The 21,824-nt window shown below is 34.1% G+C and overlaps 1 protein-coding gene across 3 annotated transcripts in view; it reads left to right on the top strand.

The window, feature by feature from the left end:
- The window catches only part of LOC125061239 (igLON family member 5), a 126,261-nt gene that overhangs the window by 87,002 nt on the left and 17,435 nt on the right, over positions 1–21,824 (top strand). For 2 of the 3 annotated variants that reach the window (XM_047666567.1, XM_047666569.1), the window contains exons 2-4: positions 14,042–14,141; positions 18,137–18,226; positions 19,013–19,140. In XM_047666567.1, coding sequence (XP_047522523.1) covers positions 14,081–14,141; positions 18,137–18,226; positions 19,013–19,140 — 279 coding nt within the window. In that variant the 5' untranslated portion in view covers positions 14,042–14,080. Of the gene's footprint in view, positions 1–13,276; positions 13,376–14,041; positions 14,142–18,136; positions 18,227–19,012; positions 19,141–21,824 lie in introns of those variants that run through there. The other variant, XM_047666568.1, reaches the window with a different exon arrangement.

The raw sequence follows: 21,824 nt of genomic DNA on the forward strand, positions 1-21,824 counted from the left end.
AAATCATAAAATGACTGCTTCACGACTGATTTGAGAGCGACCGCCGAAGCGAAAACCGCTGTGTGAGTTCGAAAAGTGAGTTACAGAATCGCAGGACTGAGCTAGTATATAGTTAGGGAAAATTGTTTATTATTTCCATACTAATTCTATGGGACCCCAGCTTCATAGTCGGTTAAAAGAAGTTAACAGACAATTGTACAAACGATTCTCCCATTACCACGTGTAGGGTGGCCACTGCTTCCGGGACTGAGGCACGCGCCACATAAATCAGGGTCGCCCGGAGCTGTAGGGTGAATATAATTTAGCTGAAACTCAATTGTAGCACAATTTTTACAATCGTAATTTTGTTTACGTCGAAATATATTTATTAACGAACGTAACGAATAATGAAATACAGTGAAAACTTTATAACGTTATTCTCTATAACGAAATATCTATAAAGTTAAAATGTGTTAAATTTGTTTGGTTTAACACAAAATTCATACAGAAATTCACTCTTTACAACGCAACGGCTCTGGCACGGTTTGTGCATTAGCCAGCGTCAAGTATAAGATTTTTATAATTCGTGCTTGCCTTAGATATTCGATCATGTCCTCCACGTACGGTTTAGGCACTCGCCCGGTACCGCACAACCCACCCAAAGGCCGTGAACAAATTTAAATGCCACTTAATACGACCGCTAGGCTATGAGGCCCCCGTTTTCATATTTAGACATCAACAACATACTTAAGTATGGTGTTTTTTCTCTTCCTTCTAGTATAATGAAAACTCTCAATAACGAAGAAGAATGCTCGGTCCGTCGAAATTCGTTATATAGAGTTTACAGATAAAACTAATTCTTAATACACTGTTTAAACCCTCATGTGTCTTCATCACAGTGTAAACACAATGTGAGGAAAATACAGAAGGTCGTTCAGATTTAGATATAATAATATTGAACTAGTAATGGAGTTGCACGTAACTTATCTAAAATTAAACGTGTTCGATTTGATTTGTCTTCTGTTAAATGTCTTTTGGTTTTTATTAATGAAATACTATTGTCTGGATTGATCATGTGCTTTTTATATTCATCAACAGATGGCGTTATACATGTAAAACGCGTTAGCGAAAATATGTCATAGAAAGAATAAAGCTTTTCAGTTTAATTATTTATTACCATTGTAGAAGTTTGGAAGTATAAATTAAGTGCCCCTCGACGTAGAAATAACTATTAACTAATAAATAGTGTAACTAGTGTGTTAGAGAGGTAGAAGAAACCGTGAACAGAATTTGTTTTTTAAACACAATGTTTTTTTATTAATTTCACATACTGTTATTATTATTAGTAGAGATAGATTTACTTGTTGATAGTTTTAACTTTTCACGGCTTATACTCGTAGAACAATGCAAAATCTCATTTAAAAACAAACTAGTTTATCCTTTCCAGAGATGGTAATGATATCTCTATTCCACAATGTTATGCGGTTTTGGTCTGAAAATAAATTTTCGTTGTCCTAATGGACCTAACAACGCCACGACTAAACAGTCATACACATACATACCTCATTGACTATACTTTATTATTATACCAAAAAGTACAGAAAGCTAATAAAAAGATATAAATATATTTTCAACAACAAAACCACATTACAATCGGTTCATTCATTCAGGAGCTACGATGCAACATACAGACAGATACATAATATCCAAAAGCCATTTAATACGAAAATACTTGAAGAGCTATCTTTTCGTGTCAGACAACCTAAATAATCTCAAAACACAGACTCACTATACATAGTTAACGTTTGATCTATGCGCACACGTCGGCCACGCTCCGGTCACGTGACGTCACGAATACGTATGATACAGTCAATTTCGATGCAATTTGTGATGCTACTAAGCGATTGACGAGGGTTCCTCACTTCTCCTACTGGGGTAATGGACACTATCTCGCTATGCCACGTGACTCAATTCAAAAAAAAAATATTGGTTGTTTGTAAAGTAGGTTTACGATCGAGATGTTTACGTGATAACGTCTTATTGGTGATATAAGTTTTTGGGAAGTAAGGAATTAATGAAGATAACAATATTTTCAAATTTTAAATTACATCTATCGTTTTATTCACACTTTTGATGATAAATTTCGGGTGTAAAATGACAAGTTTACTTATTCGACTATGATATACATTTTTCTTCATACATTCACGGAATGACTGGCAGCGCTCGAGATGAGACGGGAGATCGGTCCGTCTCTCTCTCGTTATACCTGCGATCGCGCTCGTGAGGTTTTGGTGTGACACAAGTTTCTGAACATGTCACCCGACTAAAACGATTTAAAGACGTTATCACGTCAAAAAAAACGCGTGCCGTGTTCTCGGAATATTTCACTAGTATAAATTGAACAAGAATAGTTTGAAAAATATTGTAAACACAATATTCATGGCCGAGGCAGATAAAACGAATAATTTCATTCATCAATTTCAACTTTTGTATACAACAAATAAAGACAATTGAATCACGCCGGCACGAGAAATATAAAACAGGAACGTTACAATTTTTGTTTTAACTGTGTATTTTTATTTAACCGTACAAATTTGTTCATCGTGTTGAATAAAGATAATAAATATACCATAGAGAAATGCTATAAAGAGTTTTCAGTGTTACATATAGTCTTAGTAACTAGTAGACTCGGCCAAGCGTTGCTGTGGCTAAGATTTTTGTTATATTACATAGTAGTAAACTATTCAAGAGAAAAGGCAGGAGAACACCAATCCACCATGCTTTTTTAGTGGTTATGCCATTAAATTGTAGCTTATGTGAAACGTTGGTAATTATTTTGATAAGGATCAATACCTAGGTACGTATAAAGAGCCTTTTCTAGCGGTGGTATTTTAATAGAAAAAAATTAATAAAAGGACCCTTATAGTTAGTAATTATTCGGTCTTAGTTCCTATGTTAGTATTGGTTAAACAAAACTAAAACTCTCCTATAGTGGGGCATGAACAGCATACCAACGTCTTAAGACGTGCGTGTCCTTTGTCAAAGTCAAAGTCATATGTTCATATAGGTAACACGATGTACACTTATGAACGTCAAAAAAGAAATAAATGCTTCCAATTTTACATTTACTGCCAGTTCTCAAATCAAATGTAATCAACACATTCAGGATACCATTGGTACTATGACTAATAATAATTTCTAATTTGTTCCTGTATTATATTTATAAATATTATATTGCAATTTTTTTTAATAGCAAAAAATTTATCATACACAATAAAACACCCTGTTTCTATTTAGGTACCTAAATAGAAACTGCATTACCCCCTAGGATTTCCTGTCATGGACAGTATCTTCCTTTTTTTTTGACAAGTCAACAGTAGTTATACAACGGAATAAACGGGCAGGAGGCTCACCCGATGTTAAGTGATACTGTCAATGGTACACATCCGCGAGTGCGTTGCCGCTTTTAATAAATGGTACGAAAATTGAACAATGTTGCAGAATGCAAAATTCCACCAGCTGCCATTCTAGATAATAACCCTTACGACTTAGCATTAAGAGAAGAGCTTACCTTAAAGGCCGGCAACTCACTTGCAAACCTCCTGGTCTTGCATGTGTCCAAGGGCTTAAACACTTAACTTTAAGTGACACGCTCGTTGTGTCATTAAAAAAAAGACACAGACTTATAACCATCGATTTTTTAACTAAGGTTTATAAGTAAAATATACAAATACACAAATACATGTTTGACAAAGAACGGAGTGCCTTTTAATAAAGCTGTTTAACTAAATCGAAATGAAACCGCGGGCTATAACATACACTAACACAATACAGGATAATTGAGTTAAATGTTAAAATCAGCGTCGGGTCCAAATTAAATTATTGAAAATATACGGGCGTTAATTGCGAACACAAACGCTGCGGGATACAATGAGTCGTGAATTGTGTTAACCGACTATCAGGAAATGGTAAGGACTCCGAAATTTTTATTACGGTTGGGTTTTGATAACTTTCTTTTCTAATGCTGTATGTATAAGATGTTATTTAAAATAAATAAATCAGTGGCGCTACAACCTCTTTTAGGTCTGGGCCTCCGACGTCTGATTCTGTTTCATGATAATTTTTCAATCTAATAGGCAAGTAGGTGATCAGCCTCCTGTGACACACGACGTCGACTTTTTGGGTCTAAGACATGTCGGTTTCCTTTCGATGTTTTCCTTCACCGTTCGAGCGAATGTTAAAAGCGCACATAGAAAGAAAGTCCATCGGTGCACAGCCGAGAATCGAACCTATGACCTCAGGGATGAGAGTCGTACACTGAAGCCACTAGGCCAACACATAGTCATAGTTTCAACTTCGTTAGTTAGGGTATAGATTTATTTTTTATAAAAAACTACAGTGGTTATTTCAATTTGGGGCCAGTATTTGAACCTCATGAACAGGGTCAGTAAAAAAAGAAGTCGGTGGACATTTTTAGCAACTTTCCATTATTAATCATATACTATTATTATTGTTTTATTGTACATTAGTAAATTCACGGATGCTTGACTTACCCGTCGACTTCTTCGATACAAAGAGTCCCCGGTTGTTATGCGATATTGCGGGCTAATCGATAGAGAGGAATTGCATAGATCTACCCTACGCCTTCTCTACTTCTCATGTCATTTTCACACGTGAATATCCTTTTCCTAATATATTCTTATAAGTGTTTGATTGACCTCATTTTAACATGTGTGATGTTTGAGAGCATGAATCTTATAAAATAAATAAATATAGATGGAAATATTAAAAGAACACACAAAAAGTCCGTATGATCGCGCTATTAACAAATAATCGAAACACATTTTAGCTTCATTAATTTAAATGTCAGAGAAAAAATCACCTTAAATGATAAAAAATACATTGCAAAAATTAACTACATATATATTCTATAGCTTTAACTTGTTAAGCTTCAGTTTGATAGTAACATAATATAAATACGCTTCTATATGAATTAATTAATGAAGCCTTTAATTCAAACAACCGAGTTCTTCATCTAATAACGAAATTTATGAATTTACATATTTTGATATTTAATATTATAATTAATCTACTCAATATTCCTCGGTGTTTGCTTGTCTTCCGATATAGGCCTCCTCAAAATTTTTGCACTGTAGTCTGGCCTGAGCTGTCCTTCTGCATAGTACTATATGTACTATCTATATTTATTATATAAAGATAAAGTAATTGTTTAGATAAACCCGCTATTAGACACAAATTTCAGGAAAACCTGGTTCGAATATTTTTGTGTTGTTCATTTATCGAGGAAGCTACGCCATTAATTTACATGAAGCACAACTAATAATGGATCATTCAAAATTACAGCCATTTTAAAATCCTATTTGTCTCACAAGATGGCGGACTTGACAATAACAAACTCCTGTAATCAATCCATAAATGCTGAAAAGGAAACAACATGTATATGGACCTCTGTCCATTCTTATGAATCAATATAAAACTTTGTCTGTTCGATCAATCGTAAATTATAGAAACCATCCGATCAAGCGTGTGTTTATTGTGCGTATGTCCCATGGGGTAAGGGATTCTTTGTGCAAAAGGTAAAATTGTTTATTTGTGAAACGAAATTCACATCACTCTGGTCAATGCGAAGTTAAAATTGAGGTATTACTAGGATAATATAATATATTTTTGGGCTACTATGTCACTCCCGTATTTCAAAAACTAATTAAAAAAAAACACTTTATTTGACGGAAAAACAATAACATTTTGTACTTACATTCTAAAGGTTACATACAATCGTTGTGTTCTCACTATTAGAATTGTACTAAGTGATAAATCGCGACTGAATCTTACCCTATGCCGGTTTACTCACGATAAATACGTAAGAAAAAAGGAAATATTTTTTAATTTTTATTAAACATAATAAAAGGATGTTTAGTTACAAAAAAAAAGTGCATTAGCCCCCACACTAGGATTCCGTGTCGTGGGCAGCTAGTGTCTTCCATTTGACATATTAATTATTTTACGTGACGTAATAACTTCTACATAACACTTTTTTAATTAAAATATTGTTGCACAAGAAGAATAGGTACGTTCCGTTTCAGCATAGAACAGGTTGAGATGTTGCTTAAGATTGTTAATGAATGCATAAAGTTTTTAATCGTTATTGAAAATTTTGTTTTTAAGAATGTAAGAAGTGTTAACAGAATAGAAGAAAAATGCACAGAGCAGCGCACACACTCATGTTTTTTTTTTTAATATTCTGGCAATAGTTTTAACTTTATGCCAGTTTCAAGTAAAACACACTCATGTTTGAGAGTCGCACGCACCTTCTACAAAATAGTTTATAATACTGCTGTCAAAAGCATTATAGAAAAGTCTATTCGACATGATGTATATAAAAAGTTATGTTTATTTCTTACTGTAAATAATATAAAATTATAAGTAGGTACATATGTATACAAATCATATTCTATATGATATATTTTATTAATTACTGTTCCTTTCCATAATGTAGTATTTTGTATAAGAGATAGTTTTATAACCTGCTGATCCTATCCTTTATCCGATGTTATTTTCGTTCGATGTAAAATTATTTTTCTTTACTATTCCGTTTTCCTTACCTTTGTCTGTGGCAATACGCTCTGAGTGAAGCTATTTATAAAAAAAAGGGTGCGTATACTTATTATGTACGCGCGTAAGAAGTTATACTTCTTTGGCATTATTAAAAAAAGTTTTTGATTGCATTGACAATTAAATAATCAAAGACTTTAAAAGGAGTCATTATCAAATAAATATTTATTATTATTCTCTTACAATAAGTGTAACATAAATTGTATTATTATTTGAATGTTGTTTTTAAATTATGTCCAATGCCGTAGCATCTTCCGTGGGCAACTTCATTCTGTTAATTTTTGTCACGGTGCGCGCGCATCGTAAAATTTCACTCTCATAAATTTTTCATAACGCACCTAAAGAAGTATAACTTCAAAAAGTCTACTCGTAGCAAGGACTGGTGTAGATATGCAATATCTTCTACAGGTTTCGCTACAAGAAGCTGTACAATGACCGGTTGTACAACAACAACAACAATTAAACTAGATCCCTTTTTTAAATAACGTCCTTTCCCACAAAAAACTAAGCAAAGTGGCGGGTCGTATTTCTCACGCTCACAGATTATAATTAATCCTAACAACAAATAGGGGTGGCGCTTAATAAAATCAGGATTTTAAACTCCCTGTCACATGTTTGGGGTCAACAATTTGTTGGGGGCGGGTTTGGCTTACTAGCATATTTATTTACGTAAGTCAAATGTGGGAAATTAATGCACATATAACACCCAGGTTTGAGTCCTGGCGAAAGCCTATTGGAGCTTAGCCTGGGTTCACACTTTCAAATCAAGTCAAAAATAATTTATTCATGTAGGAAACAAGAAATATGTACATTAAAGTCTTCTAATTTTAAATTTACTGCCAGTTCTCAAATCAAGGGCGTAGAACGGAACAGAAGAACTGGCAATAAACTCTCCGCCACTTTTTTTGATCGCCAAGTTTTTTTGTTTTACACAACGTTTGTAAGGAGATGCAACCATTACACCATTTTCCACATGACATCTTAAGTAATAAATAATCTTCTTCTTCTATATATATATTATATATAAGAAAAATGGTCTTCGTTTGAGGCTCCTTCACGCCTAAACCACTGATCGTATCGACATGAAACTAAGCGAAATTTTTCCTAGATGGTTTATGGCTATTTATTTTTTAAATTCCAACATTCCTTCATTTTTTATTGCTGTTTTACTTTCATGAAAATTTATAATTCACCGCGGAAACATTCGGGGAGGCTTCCTAGAACCTCAAAACATCAACATCTGTTAAAAAGTCGATTTTCGAAAATTTTAAATTTTCTTAGCGGGAAGTTAAAAAGAAGAATAATAAAAATATGAAAAAAAAAATTATAAAACATAAAATTTTATTTCTTTCCTATTTTAATTCACCCAGCAAATCGGGCGGGAAACGGCTAGTAATAAAATAAATTAAAAACAAAGATTTGTCCTCTATCAGCAGGAGACATGGTGAAATAGGAGCACGCACTTTCATTCTCGTGGGAACAACACGCAAAGACACAGTCGAAACAACTAACATCACCGTATACACGAATTCAAGTACGACCAGTCACCACTTCGGGATGGGAATCGCATGCTGAGTTAAAACATTTTTAAAAGATAATTTCGGAACTTTGTTTTTTCTTGTTAATGAATACAAATTGACAGTTAATTGCTCAAAAGAGTTTCAGCAGTTTAATGATCTAAGATAAATTGGCCTTTTAAATACTTTAATGAGTTTTGTAAGGAAAAGTTTTTCGGAAATTCGACTTAATAAGTATGTAAATCTCCCTTGTATTTCTTATTATCTTATTATTTGACTAGCGTCCCATCACACGGTAGGTAGATATCAATGAACCAGAAATAAATATTTTGTCAAACGGTTTTCTTCATGTGAAAACTTCTTTTACCATTGTATTGTTTATTATTTTTTTACAAAAGCTTGCCAACGCTTGGTTCACTGCTACATTGAAAGATAATAGAATACAATATTTAATGTGACATGTACTTATAGGCAAAAATAACATGTACAAGAAGAGATAAAAATATAAAAACTAAAGGAAAATAGATTTCAAAGAAAGCTCTATGCTGGATATCATTGGGGTTTGGCCAAAAACGCGTTCTTCTGAAAGGACGGACAAATAATATGATGGGATGCCCAGGGTTTCTAGGAGGTACACTAAATTTAAATTTAGTTAAAAAGTTTGGGGCAATAAACCTGAATCTTAAATCTTAAATGCAAATTTTATTGTTTTCTTTCTGTATTTGATATTAAAAACGCTATGTCGTTTGGAGCTTCTTAATTCAAATTTAGACTAGTAAAAATAAAATACTTTTTGGTAAAGCAATGTATGGAAACCAAAGACAAATTGTCTTTGATAAAAATGATACTTTTTGTTTATTGCAATTTTGTGCGTATTTATTACAAAACTGTATTCAAAGTATTTCGAATTGATACGAAGTCGGTTCAAGAACAAAGTGAAAATCAATTAATGTTCACTTGACAGAAATTGTACAAAGCTTTATTGAATGTGCACCGCATTATTGCAACTTAACCCTCACATCAAAGAAATGCAATATACAAGAATTACCCTCGTGCTGCCGGATATTACACGCATTCTAATAGCTGATGTTTTCAAAAAAGATTTTATATTAATACCCGCGAACTTCGATCCTCCTTAATGTGATTTTACTACCTTAGCCTACCTTTTTAGTACATACCAACATGGAAAATTTTGCTATGCTACTCTAGAAAATGTTCTGTGAATTTTTCTCTATATAAACCTAAGAGTTCAAGTCGTTGACCGGAGGTGAAAATTAAGGGTAGTTTGTATTTTTGTGTCATAAAAAAAATATTGTCTAAAAAATAAAATTTAAGAGTGGACCACCCTTAACATTTAGGGGGATGAAAAATAGATGTTGTCGGATTCGCAGACCTAACAAAATTTTTATGCACACAAAATTTCACGAAAATCGGTCGAGCCATTTCGGAGGAGTTTAATTACAAACACCGTGACGTGACCGGTGACATCGCCATACATTTGCGCAGTTTTTAATTTGTCTTAAATGATCTTCTAGTATTGGTACTTCAACATTCCGTCATATCTGAGGTCGTAGGTTCGCTCACGTGTGCACCATAGAAACGTATTTGCGCATTTAACACTTGCTCGTACGAAACATCGTGAGGAAACCGTCATGCCTTAGACCCAAGAACTTGACCGTGTGTGAGACTTGAGAAGGATCATCTTCTTGCCTATTAGATACAAATGATCACGAAACAGATACAGAAATCTGCGGCGCACATCTAAAAGGCGTCATTTTTTTAATTTCACTTAATTTTAGTTACTTTTACTTGAATTTACTTTTGTTAATAAAAACAAAATTGCCATAATAAATTTATTTTGACAGCCATAATTTTGATTAGACCTTACATCGTGCGGTAACCGGCATTTAACAGCAATACACTATATTTTCAAACATCGGAAATGGATTTCAATTATATTAATTGTTATTTTACTAAGGTGGCAATTACAAAAATATGACAGATACTGTCTGAATGTAAATTTGACTATTTATATAATTTGAAGCTGGTGTGGAGGATGGATGGTCTACCGCGACCTATAGCACCCTCGATCACTGACTGCGGAATAACTTTGTTAGCGCGTTTCCGGGATGACGTCATAGTAGTGATTTGTAGATAGGTGTCGCTACACTAGTTTGTTATGCTTTGTCTATCATCAAAAATTATAGGCACCTATAGGTTCGTTTTACATCGTCCTTAAAATCTATTTTTGACTTTGGAATTCCTAAAACCCTAAAACCGAATGTCTCACCCTAATAACTTATTCATTATGTTTGTTATACCCTGCATATACGAAAATGATTGATTTCACAGCATGTCACTAGGGTTGCCACTAATAAAGAAAAGTCAAGTCAAAAATATTGGTTGTCAAAAACAGTTATAGGGGTGTTGCCCTCCCTAAGCTTATAGTAAATTAGCTAAGATTTAGGGAGAGTATTAGCTCGAACTATGAGTTCCGAGAGTCGAAATTTACATTTTTGATAGACGGGAAGTATAACTACTTAGTGCGAATTCTCTGACTTCAGTGTTGTATCAGACAGAAGACAGGTACCGGGTATTTAGCTATTCAGTGATTTTGCTAGTTTGCTAGAAGTTAAAGGTTTAAAGATATTAGGTATCTTAAGGCATTTTTAAGCTGTGAGAGTGAGAGAGTGAATTTGAGGTCTCTCTGGATCCTCTACCGTATTTATCACGGATAATTCAGTGGAGTTGTTCGGAATAATACTTGCTGCTGAATTGCATCATTGGACGTCGAGAACACGAAATTCCATCCGTATCACATCGACGTCCGACGCTCAATCGTGGTGTTAAGGCAGTTTTGTTGCGTAGTGTGTTCACAACCTGAAGCCAGGCAGTTATCGTACCAGGGCCGTAAAATTATCGTATATGTGATCCATGTACGATAAATTATCGTACAGTCAGGAAAATTGCTAAAAATACTTTAAAAATCATATGAAACGTGAAAATAAAATGTTGCAAACGATTTATAGTTTAAATCTTGTAAACTTGTGTTTTTCAAATTGAAAAAAATAATAATAATTCAATCTCTTCCGTCAAAGAGGAACAAAAATACGCAATATTTTCTCGTTGAACAATATGGTGTTCGCTCTAAGTGATATACCTATTGTCCGTAAACATCGCATATTATTTTTATCACTTAAAATTCGTTAGGTATTAAAATGTTATCGAAGACTTCCAAATCTGCGTCACCATACAAATCGTGAATTTTTTGGCTGTGCATTCTGATGCGTTTTTGTGTTTGTACATTAACGCTTTGTTCATCTGCTGTAGTTGCCTTGTGACAGCATAAGTTCCTAATAGAAAAATAAGCCAATAGATGGCACTGACACTAAAAACTGTAATTGTTATTGGGCTATCTGTGTAATCATCAAATTTTTTATCAGACTGGAAATTATCGTAAAATCTGCGTACGATAGTCATGTACCATCGTACATCGTACGTAGTTATGAAATTATCGCAAATGTACGATAAATATCGTACGGTTGTGAACCCTAAATTGAGTACCACCACTTTGTGGAACCAGCTACCAACTGAAGTCTTTCCGAACAAATTCAACTTTGGGTCATTCAAGAAAGCGTACCAATTCTTAAAAGGTAACGCGAGCTCTCTGGCATTGAAAGTGTCAATGGGTGATTTGACTTAACATCAGGGGAGCCAACTTCTAACTAGCTAACTGACTCTCTTACATTTGTACTCATCGTTTAATGGTCCAGTTAACAGATTGTGTCGTATTTACAATAAAACATGTGATGAAGAATGTCTCGGTGAACATTTTCAGCAACTCCTACTAAATACTTAGTAAACTTGCTTTGTTAATTATTTACTAATATTATTCTTTTCTATTGCCTATTTAATTATGTATATACATTGTAAATTCGCGGATGCTTAGTGGATCCATGCAACTTCGATACAAAGAGATATTGCGGGCTACTCGATTGTGAGAAAGTTGCATTGTTAGCGCTATGCCTTCTTAAGCTCTCGTGTCATTTGTCACACGTGTATATGCTTGTATAACATATTTTCATTAGAGCAGTGTAGGCCTAGTGGCTTCAGCGTGCGACTCTCATCCCTGAGGTCGTAGGTATCCCCGGCTGTGCACCAATAGATTTTCTCCTTCTTTCTATGTGCGCATTTAACATTAGCTCGAACGGTGAAGGAAAATATCGTGAGGAAACCGACATGTCTTAGACCCAAAAAGTCGACGGTGTGTGTCAGGCACTGGAGACTGATCACCTATTAGATTTAAAATGATCATGAAATATATTCAGAAATCTGAGGCCCAGACCAAAAGAGGTTGTAGTGCCACTGTTTTTTTTTAAACATATTTTCATAAGCATCTGATGTCCTCATTTTAACATGTGTTAAACATATTTGAGAGTAAAAATAAAATACAATAAAAAATATAGTTTAGAATTGTATCGACAACATTAAAATTGATAGATTTCTAACTTAGTGAATCAAACTTTTTGTGTATAAAGTAAGCGGTCCATTTTACTGTTTGTTTTGGCTATCTGTCGTCATCGACCCGAAATAATTTTATATTTTTCCGAAGGTGACAACCCTACGATAACCTTTACACCCCACACGAGGGGAACTAGTCGTTTGGAAAACAATCGTCACGCCCTGTTATTATACGTTTAGCGGAATCATTTGTTTTTTTCTAAACTAGCTGGTGCTCATTGAAAAAGGGTTTATGGAATTAATTGCGATTTTTATCTGAACTCAAATTTGTTTAACATCACTTTTAAATAAACAACGATATTTTTAGTTTTTATCTACAATATTATGTTAAAACATACCTATTGTAAATTTTTTCTACTCTTTTTAAAACTATAATAAAGAAAAATATAAAACCTTTATTCACTAACCAAATACCTTCATACATTTACATAATTTTAACCTAAGCGATAATATACGTTTTAATTTTTATAGCACATAAGTTATCAGCAGCCAATAGGTCAGGGGGCTTAATCAAGATGCCTTAACAGTAGTGTATGTAGAAAGTCGAAAACTAAATTTGTATGAAAATTTGGTTTTTACACTACTGTTAAGGCATCTTGACTAAGGCCCCATGTTGTCTTTCGTCTTAGGCCTCCCCTTATTGTGTCTCGTCGTTTCACCGGCAGGTCGTCTTACCATCTCTTTATTTGACGTCTATCTTCAGAAGTTTATTAATGCAAAAATCAGTAAGTTTATTTTGACGAGGAATATATTATCACATTAGTATGAACTATGAATAGGTTCACCGCGCGGTTAAAAAAATATGTCATAACTACTAATCCGACACAGAGCAAAACATATTGTTATCACATCTTTATAGAATGCACAGTCATTCGATAAAGATTTTATTTTTTTAAGCATTGCGTTCATTATGGTACATTTACTTATCTGTGACAATGCCAACTAAAGCGCACGCGCGATGATGTGCTTAGTCTTGGCGCTAATCGTACGTTATGTTGTACTGAATTTCGTTAATGGCTTTTTTGTTAAAAATCTAATTAAGGTAAATGTGCCGTGTTTAGGCACATTCGCTACTTCCCTTTCCAAAAACTATTGGACAATAATCCCAAAACAATGTAAAAAAATTGTTTGTTTTCTGTTTTAATATTATTCGTTTTGAAACAGTTTCTTAAACTATAGTAGTAGTTATTCGTCAACATACTGTAAATTTACTATTTAAATAAATGCCTAAGATCCATTTAAATGATTACGGTACTATTAATCCTAAATAAATTAATAACTCATAAAGCATCTAACATCTATAGTTTTTAGCGACAAATCATTTTTGCATGTTCGCGCCATTTATTCGCACGAATTCTTTGTTATACTTACCTCTCTTTCTTTCGTTCCAGGTGAGGCAGTGTGCCACAGAGAGGGATAGATGCTAAGACATGGCGTCGTGGTTATTCATCGCGGCCATATTTGCAGCTGCAAACGCACAGAGTAATAGAAGTAAGAAAAGTCATTTGATTATTTAACTCAATTACTTGTAGATGTAATATATTAGATCCTTACATATGAAATTGGCGTTTTGAATGGGAGGAACAAAAAGTAGTTTTTTTAATTAATCAAAGTAAGTACCATTGCTATCTATGCACTTTAGCCATTTTATTGGTAGTTAATTGATCCCTTTACTAAAAAAACTATATGGACGGGAATCAATAAAATCGTTGAAGGCGGCCCCGACTGCAAGATGTTGTATTTTCTTTTGCGACACCGCCATACACGTCATTAATCCTTCGAGCCGTTTCTGCATCACTGGTGCGACGGTGGAACTCGTTCTCTATAACGCGATATTTAACGTTTTCCATTTTATAGAGTAAAGCAAAGAACAAAATTAAAACGGGAAAATGAAACGAATCATAGTTTTTGTAAAACAAATGCACGAGTAAATAGGTGCGAAAAATTGAATTTGGAGTTCCTAACCAATTAGGAGATATCACGTCGAGGTAATACCACACTCAGATCTCAAGGTCAAAGTGGCCTGTACGATAAAATTTCGTCAATTTCATATGGAATAATTATAAATATCTTTTATACTACTTATCAGCCAGTTTATACTAGTTTATCAGTCTTCGATTTCCTTTGCTGATTTTTGGATGTAGGATGTATTAACTGCGCACAAAGAAAAGTCAACTTTCGTGAGGTTAGAACATACGATCTCAGTTGAGAATCACTTTAATAGTGTAAGCATAGTTTAACACTAAAAATGGTATGCTATATCTCCTCATATATAAATAATGTCTATATAACGCAAAAAATGAAACCGTTTGTCAAAATTCAATTTGACAGGTCTCTATTTCATAAAGTTTTTAACCAACTCAAATTTATTGAACTTTAAGAAAACAAAAACAATGAAATAAATTGATAACTCGTGAAAAACTTTAAACGGAGCCGAAGCAATGGGAAATTTTTCACGAGAAACTTAAGAAATATATCAGATATTCATATTGTGCATCTGACAATCTAGTTTATTTGAATTTATAAAGTTTTTAAAGCGATTTCAAGACTTTTATATAATAAGCCCGAAGATAAAATTTGAATTAAATCTTCATATATACCTACACTCATAATAAGGGGTTACACCCATTATTTACTTAAATCCTAATAAGTGGACTAACTACTGAACCGATTTTGATGAAGATTTCTTTAATAGAAATTTGTCTTTAATAGAAGTTTGTTTCCAAGAAACTAAAGGCCCAACCCTTTACGAAATGAAACACACGTGCTTGGGAGCCTAAATCATCATATGTAAGTCGTGATTGTTAATTGATTTTTTGAAGTCGGTTAAAGTATATTGTAAGTAAAGATTTTGAAAAAAAATCAGGCTATAAAATCATAAAACCTTATAATTTTAATTACTTTTTTATTCATTTAATTATATGTGTTTTTATATATTAAAGACAAATAAATTATTACAGAAGTTATATCAATTTTATCAGAACCATTCTGTCATTAATAAAGTTTTATTAATATATACTTATATTCCGACCGGGATTCGAACCCGTTATTCTAGTCGTCACAATCCCTTCATAAAATACCACTGACGATTTATCTTATGTTTTCAAAACAATAAGAAATATTACCAAAACGGCAAACGGTAATCCAATAAAGTACAGACACTAAACGACTCCGGAAATGACGTCACATTTCCACCAACATCCGGCCGCCATTGGCGATAACTTTACGATGACTGTCGGAAGCAGAGCCATTACCGACGCGTTCTCTTATTTATATTTATTGTATATTTCTCTTTTATTGTTGTTTCAAAATTTAAGAATACTCCAAGTCTCCCTTGGTCGAGCGAAGTTATTTTTAACGGAAGAGCTCTTGAAATTTTGCTACTCTTTGTTGGTTTAACAATAAAACAGATTCCTATCAAACTTTATTGTTAGCTTGTCCTTACTACAGTGTGAAAAATATGCCATTTAAAAGCATGAAAAGTGTTATTGAGAGTATAAAACACGGCTTTATAAATCGTTGTAGAGTAAAATAACTCTTAAATAATCATTAATTTATCAAAATCCATCAAATATAGATTTTTATACGTCGGTCACGTGACTCAAAACGGTCACAGATTAGTCGAATAATATATCTTCGCCTATCGTATCCTAATACGTTCTTGGAGTTCGATGGACGAAATATAATATTTGTGTAATTTAAGAATGATAATTAACAAGCATGGTACGTCGTAGGCGCGACGCATTTTTGCTTAGAGAAGCGTTGTGGGTTCTTGAAATTGAGTATTTTCAAATTCTCGTGTCACAATGTTCGTTCCGATACTCCTCCGAAACGGCTCGACCGATTCTTATGAAATTTTTTATGCATATTCAGTAAGTCTAAGAATCGGCTACTATCTTTACACTCCTTATCACTTAGGGGTTTGAAACATAAAATTTTATAGTTTTTATATTTTTATGATCCAGCATCACTCACTCCGCGCACCACCGCCCGCGGCCCCCCTCCCAGTGATACCAAAAATCGCTTCTGCGCAAGCAAGATGATTGTTCAAGATGCTTGCCGGTATCTGTATCTAATAATTGACTGGGTAGTCCATTTATAAGCCGTGGTAGCAAATGCGAATGGGTGTGTGTGCGTATACACTCTGTATTTGAGAGTGTCGCTGAGAGTAATAAGCGTGCGCTGTGTCTGTGTTAGTTTGTGGAACCTCAGAGTCATGCCAAAATATGCAAGGCCTTTGCAGTATCAAAATCCAATTTAATAGATAGACCGATAAATAGAAATTATTTTAAAACACGAATTAAATTCTTAAATTTAAATGATTCCGTAAATGACCTCAGCCTATCGCGATGTCAAATTAAGAACTAGGCTGACCAATCACGACAATTTAATTTAAAATATTCAAAAGAGGCCAGGAAGTAGTATACAACCTCCACCGGATGTGAGTCCAACCGTTATCACACTTCCGTTTAGAAATTGCGTTTAAACACGTCATTGTTTGAAAGTTTTATTTGAGTTTGCAAATATATTTTAAATCGAATCGCTTATCCTAATATTATAGGAAAGAGTGTTTTTGCTTTAAATAGGCTCCGAAACTACTATATCGCTTTAAAAAAATCTTTTAGAAGCCTACGTTATCCCTGGAGAACATAGCTATATGATATTTTCAAAAAAGTTAGGGTTCTGTATGAAATTACAATAGTGTGTGAAAAAGACCAATAAATATTCCTAAGTTGCGTACGCTATTGTAACTATTGACAATAGAGCAAAGTGATGTACTACAGTTTTATAGAAGACATCGATATCTACAAAAAAATCTGCGATACCATAATATGTCTAACAAAAATAATTCTATTTGCATTTAAGTCTGTTTACCAAGAAAAGCTTTAGGCTATAGAACATCGTGCTAAGACCGAAAATAAAAATGCGTTTATTAATATTGATATTATATTTATAGATATATTCATGTACTTAGTCAATGATATTTTTTAAAGTGAAACTTCTTTAGGCGCAGGGTAAAATTTTTACGGATACGTCACGAAGATGTGCAGCGTTTTTGTCGAAGGAAAGGGAGAGAGCGATTGAGAGAGTGAGGAGGGCGAATTTATTACCTTATAGAAATTCCATTTTTAAAATTAAAATTTCGTAAAGAGAATTTATGAAATAGTATTGTATATTTTTTACAAAATTATTTATTGTAATCTCAAATGACAAATTTATATTAAAATATGACGTGTTTTTATTATCGAAGAAATAAATTAAATTTATTATTTGTATTAATTTTCGATACTTTTAATATTTTAATGACAGTTAAATTCCTTTAAATTTGTATAAATATGAACAAGAGTTAAAAATTAGTTTGCCAAAGAAGTTTCACTTCTGACATGTGTACTTTGTACGCACGCACTTTTTTTTAAATTATGTACTATTATTACCAATAATCAGCTTTAAATAAAACATGTATTTTATATTATATTTTGTTTCAGATGATGGACCGCGGTTTCTGTCAAGAGGACATTCTTTCAGAACTGTGGTAGGAGACACACTTCTGTTGCCGTGTCAAGTACAAAATTTAGGTAAGTCATTGATTTTATGGCTGAACAATTCATATTTGCTTTTCAAGGTATATAGGTAAGTAGGTATACATATTTTAAAACACGTGGATAAATAACATATGTAATTATCTTATATATTAAATTCTCGTGTCACAATGTTAGTTACCATACTCCTCCGAAACGGCTTGACCGATTTTTATCAAATTTTATATGCATATTCAGTAGGTCTGAGAATCGGCTACTATCTATTTTTCATGCCACTAAGTGTTATCACTTGTAGTGGGTTGTCCACCCCTAACATATTATTTTTGACTTATTAAAATCTTACGACTTGATCTCTGAGGTTTATATAGAGAAAAAAGTAGGCTAAGTAAAATCACATTAAGGAGAAACGAAGTTCGCGGGGGCAGTAGTTGTTAAATAATTTAGTAGTGTGTAACGTTTCTTTTAAAAAAAAATCAGCCTCATAGATTATATAATAACTAATAATAATATAACGTTTCTGAAAAACCTTTTTCTACGGGGCAAACTTCTTTTAATCATAAAGAAAGCTTTAAAAGGCCGGCAACGTACTCGCGAGCCCAGAGTTGGGTACGGTATCACTTAACATCAGATGAGCCTCCTGCCAGTTTGCCCCCTTATCTATAAAAAAAACTACCGACCCCTACATCTATGACTACGGCTAACGTCTCCACCGCCTGGTTAGACAGGTCATCCACCCTCGGAGTAAGAGCAGCACCTTCCCCTACAAAACCCACATAGATCAGATAAATTTTGTCAGGAGATTGGACTTTTTGATATTTCCAGGTTCGCTGGTATTACTATGGAGGCGAGGTCCCGCTGTGTTGACGGCTGCCAGTCTCATGGTCACTAGAGATGAGAGATTCCGTCTTGTTGATGGCTACAATCTTCAGATCACTGATGTGGGGCCACAGGTGAGGATCTACCAACCTGTTTCTATAAAGTTAAGACTGTTGTACACATATAGAAAATACTTATAAAAAAATTTGTTTATTCATTATAAACAATGCCTTATAATCTTTAAGATTCGGGAACCCTTTTAGGGAAATATAACTGTGTCAGAGTTCCCTGTTCACAGTTAATTCAAATTTTTTTTTTCAATTAATTTTTTTGGACTGTCTACATCACGCGTGAGTTAGTGTGAGTGTGTGGATGCATGTGAGTGAATGAGTGTGTGTGTGAATGCATGTGAGTGAATGAGATGCATTAGAGGCAACGGCAGGCCTTATCGCTAAGAAGCTATCTATTCCAGGCAACCCTATTAAGAAAAAAAACAATACTAAGGGTAAAGTGCAAAAATGCATAAATAAATAAAAAAAAAATACAGTTAACAATTTAGGCTTCAAAACTAAAAGCTAGCCTTAAGAGTTATGGATGGAATCCTAGGTTCTAAAATATATAAAATTAATATATTATATATAATAATGTTTCATAAAAAAAATTGTTATCGGAAGCAAAAAGCCACGCTAACACATTTCCATTTCCTTTTTAGACATAATCAAAAATTTCCATACAATTTCAGCGCGTATATCAAAGCGCATAACCTCAAAACATAATTGGAGGGGAAAAAGATAATTGCCATATAAAATAACGTTATGACAGCGGTTCGTTATTTTTTATTATGGCAACCCGCAAATATCAGCGAGCGTAATTCGAGGTGTACTAAAGGGAATAGTCATTTTCATTGCACTGAAACGAGTATCTCAGTCTTGTCTTTGAGTGTTGGTTTATAACCTTATATACTTGAAGTACAAAATCCAGATTAGAGGCCGATATGACCTTCTTCTTCTCGGTCGTAAAGTAGAAGTAAAAATCATTTAATCATTTAGGTAACATAATGTACACCTATGACTCGTCGGTAAAGAAATAAATATTAATGCTTCTAATTTTACATTTACTGCCAGTTCTCAAATCAAGGTCGTAGAACGGGAGAGAAGAACTGGCAATAAACTCTCCGCCACTCTTTTTAATCGCCATTTTTTGGAGCTGCAGCCATTACACCATGTTCCACATGACATATCAAGTAATTAATAATAAAAACATAAATTAAACAAAAACAAAGACTTGTCCTCTATCAGCAAGAGGCATGGTGAAATAGGAGCACGCACTTACATTCTCGTGGGAACAACACGCAAACACATAGTCGAAATAACCAACATCACCGCATACACGAATTCAAGTACGCCCAGTCACCACAAGCAGCACCCGTTCACGAGCATGACGCATGGCCAGCCATAAGCCCCCTCGCCATATTTTATTCGTATTCTTCATTGCTGAAGGTTGCGTCACTGTGAAGTGCCTGCTGCCCTGCTAGTGATATCTCTGTACTCTCTCAGAGTAGAAAGCTTTACTTAGCACAGTCGTGAAGATATAGCGGGTGTTCTGCCAACCATATTGACAACCTGCTGGTCTAGGCAATCTAGTTCACGACGGGCGATTTGACCAAAATGACCAGATTATGTATTTCTTTGATCTTTTATTGATTTCTTTCTAGATAATTACGTAATTCCCAACACGCACACAAGCAAGCGTTTACTAAGAATATAGAAAAATCCATCAGCGCAGAGCCGGGTTTCCAACGCGGGTTTAGTGCGCCCAGAAAATAGGCCTATAAAAGTAAAATAAAGAAAAATAGCCTGTATTCGAATACAACATTATCAGGATTACATTAAGTTTATGTTATTATATACATTAGTACACGACCTTCGACGTGAAGGCCTCCTCCAAATTCTTCCATTTGTCTCTCATCTCCGCTACTATTTTCAAATCTTTCCCCGCTATCTCTTTTGTATCATCTTCCCAGGTTTTTGATGGACGTCCTCTCTTCTTTATTCCCACTGGCACTGGATATTAGAATTATACTACTTATTATTTATATGGCATACCTTTTTTAGAATTATATTTGCCGATATGTATATTTGAAATAACAAGGCATTAATTACCACCTATTTTCGTGTAATTGTTACCGGAATACAATTGTCAATCACTGATATCAGTTAATGAAATCTTGTAAGAGCGACATTATTCAGTTCATTAATTTTTGAATTTTTCGTTCCTTCAAATCTATTATTTTTACTTACTTTTTATCAAATAAGCAATTCTGTTCTATTCTTTGAGCAGTGTTGGCCTAGTGCCTTCAGCGTGCGACTATTATCCCCGAGATCGTAGGTTCGATCTCCAGCTGTGCACCAATAGACTTTCTTTCTATGTGCGCATTTAACAATCACCGATATCAGTTAATGAAATCTTGTAAGAGCGACATTATTCAGTTCATTAATTTTTGAATTTTTCGTTCCTTCAAATCTATTATTTTTACTTACTTTTTATCAAATAAGCAATTCTGTTCTATTCTTTGAGCAGTGTTGGCCTAGTGCCTTCAGCGTGCGACTATTATCCCCGAGATCGTAGGTTCGATCTCCAGCTGTGCACCAATAGACTTTCTTTCTATGTGCGCATTTAACATTCGCTCGAACGGCGAAGGAAAACATCGTGAGGAAACCGGCTTGCCTTAGACGACTTCCACAAAAGTCGACGGCGTGTCAGGCACAGAAGGCTGATCACCTACTTGCCTATTAGACTGATAAATGATCATGAAACA

Source organism: Pieris napi, chromosome 23, assembly GCF_905475465.1.
Source record: "Pieris napi chromosome 23, ilPieNapi1.2, whole genome shotgun sequence".
NCBI classification, from domain to species: Eukaryota; Metazoa; Arthropoda; class Insecta; order Lepidoptera; family Pieridae; genus Pieris; species Pieris napi.